Here is a 10979-nt window from a genome sequence, read left to right on the forward strand (position 1 = left end):
CGCCGCTTGGTATCGGTCAGGGTGTGGCTGCTAGAATAGAGTTGCTGTCCTTGGGATTTAAAACTGGACTGGAAGCAGATCCATCATTTCATTTAAAGGTCCCCAACTGGGTTATCAGTTATCAGTGCTGGAATCTAAGACCATAAGAACGGCCATACTGGGTCAGACCAAAGGTCCATCTAGCCCAGTGTCCTGTCTTCCGACAGTGGCCAGTGCCACATGTCCTAGAGGGAATGAACAGAACAGGTAACTGTCAAATGATCCATCCCCTGTTGCCCAGTCCCAGCTTCTGGCAAACAGAGGGTAGGGACACCCTTTGTGAAGGGAAACTAGGATGGCCATGAATATTCGTTCTCATAATTGTATGTCCAGTTAGTAGAAATGTGGCTTTTCTTTCATCCACTTGCCTTCCAAACCCTGGATCTTTGGGAGCCACATGCTTAGGATTCCATATTTACTGGGAAGTGGTAAAACAGGAACTGAGATTGGCGCTCTGTGTCCTGTCCTTCGGAAGTCTAGTATTAATGGTTAGGCTGCAGTAAGACTAGGTCACTTAACCTAGTTCTGTAACTGGAAACTCAATATTTAAACAGGAGGAGCGTTAAAGGAGGACAGTGCTCCTAACTTTCTCCTCATAGGCAAGGAGAAAAGTTGGTCTTTACTTAAATAGGACACATTCAGTCTGAGCCACAAAAGTGTCCAGGGGTCACATGTAACTTCTGTTAAATTGCAGTTACACCAGTGAGCTGTGGAGATCTCTGGGGGGAGACCCCTTGCTTGCCACTCAGGTCCTACAGGTCCTAATAGAAAAAATAAAGACGTCAACAAGCCAAGAAGAAAGCATCACCTCAGAGACTGAAACTGACAGGCATTTGGCAGCTGCTGAACCTCTCTCAGTAAGTTAGATGACAGACACGCCTTTCAGGCTTTCCTCTGCCCTGTGACAATCCTGCTGCTGGAAAGCTAGAAGTGTGGTAGAATATTGCTGTGTGGGCACTTCTCCTCTGATGTACTGTTTCCCTGAGTCCAGCTCTGCTGTCTGTGGAACAAATACGCAGTTTTAGAGTATGTGGCTGATTTACTTAATAACATCTGGCAATTAGAGAGTCTTTGAACCAGGTTGCTCACAGTGCTTTGCAAATATTCCTTAGGACTCACAACATGCCTTGGTAGGTCATACACATTTTTACAGATGTGGGAAACTGAGCCACGAGTTAAGGGAGTTGCTTGCAGTCATTCAAGTTACCGGCAGAAGTGAAAATTCAGTACAGCTGATATCAGAAGGGGAGAAGAGGATGTGATGGTGTTGGGAGGAGATCTCATTTTTTACCATGCTCTCCTTTCAGGCAACATGTGCCATCTTTGAGGTGGTGTCAGCACAGCAGTCGAGCAAAGCTGTGCAGGAGCTGCTCCCAGAGTTGTTTCCTGTTCTCCTGCAGCAGGTCAGCCGAACCTCAGGACAAAAGATGCCTTTGCCAAGGATAAGCAGCTGGAGCCTATTCCAAACAGACCAACAACATACTGAGGGCAACCCTTGCCGGTAATTAGAAGGAAGGGAGAGAAACAAAGAATTCCAATAGAGTTGTGTGACACTCCCCAGGAATTTCCAGGGTTATGAGGCACCTTACCATTGCCTGCCCTTAGAGTGAGGAAGTCTTGTCTGTGTCTGCTGTGGGTCAGTTCCCTAAAATGACCAGGCTCTGGCAAAACAAGCACTGCCATCCAGGCCTCCTCAGACCCCAGTCTCTTTGTACAGGTTAGTGATAGGCACACACCAACCCCCGAGTCTTCTGACCGTTCCGTATAGTGTCCAGACCTTTATCCACTGAACACCCACAGAATTACCGGGCGTGCTGTTCCCTATGGAACAGTACACACCAGTTTACTTCTTATACTTTAGACTCTATACTTTATACTTTATTACTTATACTCTATAGTGCAAAACACACAGCACTTAGATATATTTATAGGGCAAACAAGAACAGAGATGGTCAAAGAACAGAATTTCCAGTGACAGTGAGAAAGAATGCAAGCAAAAAATGGTTACATGTCAAATGAAATCATAACATGGTCCTAGAGACTAAACTTACCCAACAGGTTAACCTCCTGTCTAAAGATGTTTCTCGCCCAACGTTCTCAACCAAGCCTGATAGTGACCCCGCTGTCCGTCTCGCTGTCCATCTGCTTCCTAAGTGAAAGATGCCAGGTGTCTTCTTTGTCCCCAAATATACTAGAGCAAACCTTTGAGGTGTACCCCAAAATTGGGTCCCCACTCCCTGTCTCCTTCCTGTTACTTTTCTTTCTTTGAAGTTCTCACAGTCCTGAACTGAATGTGAACCCTACATGCTTAATTTACATGTAAACAAACAGATGGAGAAACATTTCTTGCCTTAAAGAAAACCATTTTTTCACCTTTCCTGGTGACTAGTCCCTAGACACAGATCATAAGAATGTAATTTTCAATGCATAGACATGGCTCTTTACACAGCATCTGTAGATGTGTTTCACAATGATATTGGTGACATGAGCTTTTATTTGAGACTCATATGGCAATCTTTTAGTGATCTTTTAGCCCCTTAAACCACTGACTCACTCTGGGAATGTCCGCCTCTGCAAATTCCTCTGTAATTTTAACTGCGGGGTCCAGATTAACTGGCTGGTGCCACGTAACCTATACTCAGATATGCTCAGGGTGACTCTGAAGAAACTTCCAGAATCATGCAGTCCATGATCTCCCCCACAGTTTGAGTATGTGGCCTTACCAGTGAGTGGTCCAATCTTTCAATTTCTATGCAAATGCACAGAGGCCTAATCCTCAATCCATCTTTCAACTCTCCATTTCTGGCAGTACTTTTCTGTGGACAGGCCCCACCTCGTCCAGCATGGCTGCCTTAATCACGCCCTAATCTCTTGCCCGCTAATCACTAAGAGCCATATATGTGCTTCCCGGTTAAATGGGGTGTCAGTCGAAAGGCCCACATTGTTCTGTCCTTGTGAGGTCTCACCGCTGCTCCTTTAAGAGTAACCAAAACCAGATCAGGGTTGTTCGCAGGTCCCATTTTACAGAGTCTGATCTCCTGTGCCTGGTTTCCATTTCCTGTCACGGGACTTGCCAGACTTTGGAGGAGTTGTTGCCAGACCTGGGCTTGTTCCTGTATAAATTCCTGAAGGCTCTTTTGCTGTTAAACCTACCAGGCAAGCAAAGGCTGTTTTTCTGCCTGGTGGGATTGTTAGAAGGTCTGCGGGGTCTTCTACACCAGCAGTTCTCAACTGGGCGGTTTTAGGGGTCCGCCAAGCAGGGCTGGCAGTAGACTAGCTGGGGCTTAGGCAGAAAGCTGAATCTCTGAGCCCAGCCAGGCTGGATCCCTGAGGCCCAGCACCTGCACTAAAGCCCCAGCCCCTGCACCCTGTGGAGTTAAAATCTAGAGCCAGGAGCCCCAAACTCTGATGCCTGGCAGGGCAGAGGCCTGGGAGGCCATGGAGTATTTATAGCTTGTTGAGGTGAGAGGAGGCTCAGAAACAGAAAGGTTGAGAACCCTGTTCTAGACTTCTCCTTGATGCTTCACCACCCATTTCAGTGTGTTCCTCCATCACCCGGACTGCCAGACCTCTACCCGGCTTCTCCAGCAGGCTCTCCATTTGTATAGATAACAGGGAAATCCCTGATGAGCCCCAGCTGTGACAGAGAGGGTGTTGCACCCCCACATCTTCTACAAACACAGACCACGTTGAGACTTTCTTGCTTGTAAACACCAACGTGAAGTCTATTTAATCCCCCTACCAATACATAGCACCTTTATCTTGTATCTCAACTTTCTAAACTCTTCTCCAAAATGGGGGGAAGGTGTTTCCACTCAGAGAGCTCACTTTGTCAGGCTCTCCCAGCTTTTTGTCTTACTGTTTCTCTTTGGGTGACCAGACAGCAAGTGTGAAAATCAGGACAGGGGTGGGTGGTAATAGGCACCTGTATAAGAAAAAGCCCCAAATATCGGGATATCTGGTCACCCAAGTTTCTTTCTCTGTCTGTTCCTCAAAGGGCTCCTGCCCATGTCCTTTTATACAGTTTCCTGTTAATGGAATGATTGGTTCCATGACTCACTAGCCCCAATCTGACCTCGTAATCAGCTACACCTCTGTCCAATCAGGCTTTCTGTAAGGAACTGAATTAGTACTAATAGTGACCAGAGTGCTGACTCAAGTGCATACCCTCAGCACTCTGTCACATCATATCTGGAGATACAACCCCAAAATATCCACTAGTGATCACCACATTCTATGCCCCCCAGTTTTTGGGTCCTGATCGTGTATCTTTTTTATATCCTTGTACTCTGCTAGTATCCATACTCCTTGCAGAAAGTGAAAATAACTGCAAAATTTTGTCCCTAGCAAAACTAGTTATATGAGATGTATGAGACAGAAACATACCTCCTGGCATCAAGTCCTTCCAGGGACACTGGTGTCCAGGATATTGCCAGTGGATGAACTGTCGATGAACAGCAGACCTGACAAGTAACCTGGGCTTCCTGACTCTGTTCAGGCTGCACCTTCCTACTGATTGCTGCAGTTCTGTGCCTCTCTTTCCCCAGGTTTTCTGTCCAAGCGTTAGAATCTGTGCTTTCTAAAGCTGGGAATGAGAGACTGGTGAGAGTGCTCAGGACGCAGAAAACATGGATTCTGCTTGAAAACCCCCAGACTCACCATGAGGGAGTGTGTCTGCTGGTGAGGTAAGAGATCTAAGAGGCATGATTTTATCCTTGGGAATCAGTAGCAAATAGAGTGGCTGAGAGGAACCTCCAGTTTATAGCTTTGTGGGGGTGCCCTGGGTGGAAACACACAGCTCCCACCCATAGATATCAGAGCTGTCTGCTCAGAGCAGCTGAGTTTTTGAAGTGTGCAATCGACCCCATAAGCGGTTTTTGCCTTCCAGTGGTCTGCTAAGATTTGGACTAATAACACTTGAGATCATCCAGAGCCTCCTCCCTGGGTGAATTCCCAATGGAAAACTTCCGAGTCACCGGCACAGCTTTCCTTGCCCAGGTAAGACACAGGGCTCCAAGAGCAGTTTCACCATTAGACCATTGTCTGTTTGCCTTTCTTTTAAGGAGTTGTACAGTTCAGTTCATAGGAGTAACTGTCATTTTAGATAGTAGACTGGTTCCCCTTTATATGGAAACCTGACAAGGAACTTCATTCTACCTTTCGGAGTCATTCTCTCGCTGATATTTGTATTGCTGTCATTGCCTATACTAGCTACACAACCACAGGTGCTGGCTGAGAGAGATACAGACAGAGTTTGAAGTACTGGACCTCTTCTGCCAAGTCCCAGTGCTGATACTAACCAACAGCTCCTGGTTTTGGTTTCACTCAGCAGATCTTCGGAATGAACCTAGTGTCCTAATACTATAAAACAAGCAACATACAAATACATTCACATCTGTCTTAGGTTCTCATGACGATTGTATCTGAGTACCTCAAAACTCTGTAATGTATGTATGTATCCCCACAACACTCCTGGGAGGTAGGGAAGCACTATTATTCCTATTTTACAGGCAGGGAGCTGATGCACAGAAGGGCTAAGTGATTTGCCAAGGTCACCCAGGAAGTCTTTGAGGAGCAGGAATTTGAACCTGGGTCTCCTAAGTCCTAGACAAGTGTGTTAACTGCTGACCATCCTCCCTTTCTACAGCCCTCCTCTAACATCTGCATCATATTTCCACTTATGCTAAGTAACTATCTTAGGGGCTCATCTGGTTCTAAGGAAAACAATCGATCTGTGCCTGGGATGGGCTGTTCCTGGGCTTTGAGGCTCCTTACAAGAGGCCCCATGGTCCTACTGCACCCTGCCCCAGGAAAAGAGCCACAAATCTGGGTCTGTCTAGAGAGGCCTCATGAGAGCAGCCAATCGGAGCCCATCAGGCTCAGCTAAAAGGAGCTGCAGGGCCTTAGCAGGTCAGTTCCTGCCAGGAACTGGAGGGGCAAGAAACGATGCTGCTCTCTGGCCACAGAAATTCCAGGGATTGCCAGAGTTTGATTCTGGCAGCATTTGCTTAAGTTGGGTTTGCAGGAAGAGAGTCCTTAAGAACTTGAACCTTGAGGTGAGGGTGAAGCTAAAAGTGGCTGGTAGGAAAAAGCAACAATGAACTGAAATCAAGCGGTGCCTAACTACTGTTTACAGGGTCCATGGTTTGGAACCCAGAGTTATGGGCAGGCCTTGGATCCCCTACCACTTACAGTGGCATAAGCCCCAGGAAGGGGACAATGCTTACGGAGAGCTTGAACAAAGAGCAGAATTTCAAGGACCCAGAGTTGGGGCTGAGACCCTAGTGAGGGCAATGGGACTGTTCTTGACTAGCCCAGAAGGGGTTCATTTGGACTTTGGGACTTAGCCAGAGGCCTGAGCCACAGAAGACTCACTGAGGTCAGCTGGCAGGGTGCACCAGGGGTGAGAAAAGGACTGTGGTACCAGACCTGGCCACTAAGGGGCTCTCAAGAGGTGAGTGGATCCCTATTATAGTGCCCAAAAGGAAAGCTGCATGTTTTAAGACATTTCTCATTTGTGTGGAATGATAAAGTTAGTGTGTTATGTGCCACGTATCAGAGGGGTAGCCATATTAGTCTGTATCCACAAGACTGTGGCTATAGGAGGACTCCTTGTTGTTTTTAGTGTATTCTATGCCGGCTCAAATTCTATTCCCAATCTTAAGGATCATATTGGTGCTAATGGACATGTTGATTTTATTTCAGCTAATGACTGATCCCATGCTCAGGAGAAGAAGTTGCTTAAGAGTGTCTTATGATCTTGGAAGAAAGGTCACAGGATAGGAACAGCATTGTCCGTCAGATGGCTGTAAGAGGCCTGGGAAATATAGTCAATGGGGCGCCTGTGAAGGTATGAGAGAATACTGAATAGGATGCAACATAAGTAGAGAATCCAAGGGAAATAATTGCTCAGAGTTTACAGAGGCTGCACACAATGCACTAGGCCAAATTCTGCTCTCTCCCATACCCTAGTCACCTTTTGCAGTCAATACAGAGCAAGCTGGATCCTTTGGTAAACTGGGCATAAGCAAACAATGTGCACTTTAATGTAACCATATGTAAATGTATACATCTAGGAACAAAAATGCAGGCCATACTTACAGGACGGAGACTCTATCCCAGGGAACAATGATGCTGAGAAAAAACTTGAGCCATGGCAGATAATCAGTTGAACATAAGCTCCCAATGCGAAGTTGTGGCCAAAAGGATTGAAATGATCCTTGGAGGCATAAATAGAGGAATCTTGAAGAAGAGTAAAGAAGTTATTTTCCCTCTGAATATGGCACTCATGTGAGTGTTGCTGGAATGCTGTGTCCAGATCAGATGTCCACAATTCAAGAAGGATGCTGATAAATTAGAGGATTCAGAGAAGAGTCACAAGAACTATCAAAGGATTGGAAAATATACCTTTAGTGATAGACTCAAGGAGCTCAATCTATTTAGCTTTACAAAGAGAAGGTTAAGGAGTGACTTGAGGACAGTCTATAACTACTCACATGGGGAACAAATTTTGATAATGGGTTCTTCACATTAGCAAACAATGGTATAACAAGATTCAATGGAGAAAAAGGAAGCTAGATTAATTCAGACTGGTAATAAGGCGTACATTTTTAATAGTAATTTTAATTAATCATTGGAACAATTTACCAAAAGTTGTTGTGGTGGATTTTCGGTCACTAGCAATTTTAAAATCAAGATTGGATGTTTTTCTAAAAGATGTACTCTAGTTCAGAGACTATTTCGGAGAAGTTCTATGTTATGCAGGAGGTCAGACTGATAATCACAATGAACCCTTTTGGCCTTGGAATCTAAGTAACTAGAAATCTAATAATAGGATTATGCACGTGTATTATGTTACCGAGTTTGGCTCATTGTAGCTAGCACCTGGTCTGAAATATAGCTATAGATCTCAGGAGGGAGAGAGGGTTGATGAAATTCCCACAGCTTCATAACTGCTAAAGAAAAGTTCTTAGAAGTGTGATCAGTGATAAGTTTTCTTTAATGTCGTATGTTTGTACAGGTGAAAAAGTACAAGAAGTTTCTTCTGGACATACTGATCGGGGCCTTACATGACGTTTTCAGTTCTGAAGTGATTGGTGAGAGCATGAAAGCACTGGCCAAAGTCCTGAAGGAGCTGAAAGAGAAGGACATCGGTTCTTCCTTCAAAGACCTCACCGAACAGATCCGGGCCTACTTTGACGATGTATGTGAACAGAACTCTCCAACCCCAGTTCAACCGATCTTGATTAGACTCGATTTACGATGTGTGATGTGGACTCCCTGGGCATTGCTCATGTCAGAGTGCAGAGATTTTAGGCCCCAGGGAAGGGAAGTATTTTACGGAGGAGGAGAACATTAGGAGGATGGGGATGACATCCCTGCTCCCACAGTCTCACCCTTCTGTTCGTGATTGCCACTGAGAACCTCAAAGAAAGTCTGAATACTAGATTAGGTAGCTAGATAACCATGAAAAGGGGTTACAGAGTGCAATAGAAAGTGTTGGGCCTGCTCTATACCGTTTTTATGTGAGAGGGTTGGAATGATAATTCTGTTTTGCAGAGAATTTTTGAGATTTCAAATTTTGGTTTTGTTCCTATTTGTGGGAACCCCTCCCCCAAACTTCAGAACTCCTTGTGAAACAGAATTACTATTCTCAACCTAGCTCTGTTGGAAGCCTTGGCCTGGGGCAGTCTGCTCTCAGACTATCCTGGTGCTGGGAACCCAGGAAACTCTGGGAGCTAGAGGTGCCAGGAGTTGCAAATTTGAGAGCTAGGACCCCAGGGTCATAGAATTGGAAGGGACCTCAGGAGGTCATCTAGTCAACCCTCTGCTCAAAGCAGGACCAATCCTCAGCTTTTATCCCAGTTCCCAAAATGGCCCCCAGGGACTGAACTCACAACCCTGGGTTTAGCAGGCCAATGCTCAAACCACTGAGCTATCCTTCCCCAAAGCTGGGAGCCTGAAGCCTATGATCCCAGTCAGCCTGCTAGATTGGCTGCCAAGGAGCTGGATGGGTGTAATGGAAAGACACCAGGCAGGTTTCTAAGGACCCTGCCTGGCTTCTGGAGGAATTTCATCAAAATTGAACTGTCTCTAAAATATTTTCATGAATCAGAAAATTCGAATAAAAAATTGGTTAATTAAAGTTTATCTGACTAGCTGTAGTTGCAATCACTTTACTTTAGCGTAGAAGAGACGGCTGTGTGAGGTGCGTGATGGGATTGTCCCTTACTTACCAAGTTGTGGGGCTTTCTTGGCTGTAGGAGAATGATGGTCTTCGCTCAGTGGCCTTTGTCCTATTTGGCATCCTGGCTCAGTTGACAAAGAAAAAATGGAAGGCCTATTTCACTGAGCAGGTTCGAAAGAGCTGGGTCATACTTCTGCTGCACCTGCAAGACCCAAGCCCCGAGGTTTCAATGGTAAGACCAACAGTGACTTATTTACTAAGCCAAAGGAATCTTCCTCCCAGTGCCAGGGGAGCACTGCTATTCCTGCTTGTTGTGGAGGCCCAAATTCTCCCCTCAGTTCATTGCCCTCCTGCTGAGTCACTTCCAGCCAGGTTGGTCCATGGCTGCCTCACCAGAATCCAGGATAGGTCATGGGTCTGACCCCTACAGGTCTCTGTTCCTGTCTGACTCTTCACCCCAGGCCCCTGCCTCCCCAGAACAGAGGAGAGACCACAGCTGTGCCTGGTGAAGCAGCTTTCATCGGTATATCTGTTCCCAAAAGACATTGATGCTACCTCCAGGTTTCAGTGGAAGCTCTCCCCTCTATTAGTCATTCCTGCATGTTTCTGCCAGTCACATCCAGATGAATCCTTTTTTGTCCTGGAATAGATGAGCAGTCACGCAGATGAGTTCCCTTTGACTGAACATAGCACTCGGTAGGGAACAAGTCAATGGTGTGATGCTCTTTTTCAGGAATGCAGAGCTACATTTCACCTCTGTTTCCCGTTTTTGGGACTGAAGAGACTCCAACATGCGATCAATAAGCACCTTGGTGGCAGAGCCGAGCTGAAGCCTGAAGAGCTCCAGGTGGACATTTGCAGACACCTTGTGAGTGAGCTGTTGAACTGTAGGAGATTATTGACTGGAGGGTGATGGGAAATGTAAATCTGCCCCAGATTCCCATTTTTTCCACTTCTACCCAGCCACCTGTTCTTGCTCTTATTTACCTGTGGTTCATAAAAGCATGTGCTGGCAGTCAAAGGGCACTTCTAGCCAGAGAGAGCTCATGTGTCCCTGATTTCCTCTAGGCCAAAGAAAATGCAGAACTGCTGGAGAACTTGTACAGCACCACCATCGCGTCCTTCAGTAGCAGCTGGGAAGGGATCCGGGCAGGTGCCGCCAACTTAGCTGGTGAGAGATGATGCCCAGTGTCCCTTTTGATATTCCCATTGAGGGAGACAGAAAAAATCCCACTGTGCAGCACTGAGCTGCCATTAATCTCTCTGTGCCTCAGCTTCCCACCCATAGATGGAGATGTTAATGTCCCTACCTCTCCAGGATGGTGGTCGGAGGAATTCATTAGTTGCTATAAAGTGCTTCGGGATTGTTGCAGGGGAAGCACGGTGCAGTCATTTCGTAGTAGTGCCTGGGACACTGTCACGTAGGGCATGGTTACACTTTGAGCTGGGGGTATAATTCCCATCTTGATGAGACACACCCGCACTAGCCCTTTGTGCTAAAAATAGAGAGTAGCTGCGACGGCAGGAGCAGCAGGAGGTTTAACCACCCCAAGTATGATCCCATCCAAACCCCAAAGTCTATTCTCACAGTGGCTGCTCCTCCCATGGCTTGTGCTGCCTTAGCTACATTCTAATGCTAGCGCTGTCAGAGCTAGTGTGGGCCTGTCCCATTGAACTGGGTGTGATACCTCTAGCTCAAAGTGCAGACCTACCCAGTGCTGTTCAGTGCTCCTCACTGTGACTTCATCACTGG

The 10979-nt window shown here is 46.3% G+C and overlaps 1 protein-coding gene across 1 annotated transcript; it reads left to right on the forward strand.

Moving 5' to 3' along the window:
* The first annotated feature begins 838 nt into the window (after window positions 1–838).
* LOC120393229 (maestro heat-like repeat-containing protein family member 2B) lies at window positions 839–10408 on the forward strand. The gene is made up of 6 exons (XM_039517798.1): window positions 839–896; window positions 1347–1540; window positions 4587–4724; window positions 4928–4984; window positions 8122–8242; window positions 10295–10408. Exons 2-6 carry the CDS (start codon window positions 1467–1469, stop codon window positions 10406–10408), a joined length of 504 nt encoding a protein of 167 aa, XP_039373732.1. The 5' UTR covers window positions 839–896; window positions 1347–1466.
* Window positions 10409–10979: the final 571 nt, after the last annotated feature.

This window comes from Mauremys reevesii, unplaced genomic scaffold, assembly GCF_016161935.1.
Source record: "Mauremys reevesii isolate NIE-2019 unplaced genomic scaffold, ASM1616193v1 Contig17, whole genome shotgun sequence".
In the NCBI taxonomy this organism is placed as follows: domain Eukaryota; kingdom Metazoa; phylum Chordata; order Testudines; family Geoemydidae; genus Mauremys; species Mauremys reevesii.

What these genes read in the sequence shown, in the direction of transcription:
- LOC120393229 (XM_039517798.1), top strand. Translation starts at nt 1,467, where the DNA reads ATGCCTTTGCCAAGGATAAGCAGCTGGAGCCTATTCCAAACAGACCAA. An exon ending in ACTGAGGGCAACCCTTGCCG is followed by an intron (nt 1,541 to 4,586) that starts GTAATTAGAAGG and finishes CTCTTTCCCCAG; the next exon opens with GTTTTCTGTCCAAGCGTTAG. An exon ending in TCCGGGCCTACTTTGACGAT is followed by an intron (nt 8,243 to 10,294) that starts GTATGTGAACAG and finishes GATTTCCTCTAG; the next exon opens with GCCAAAGAAAATGCAGAACT.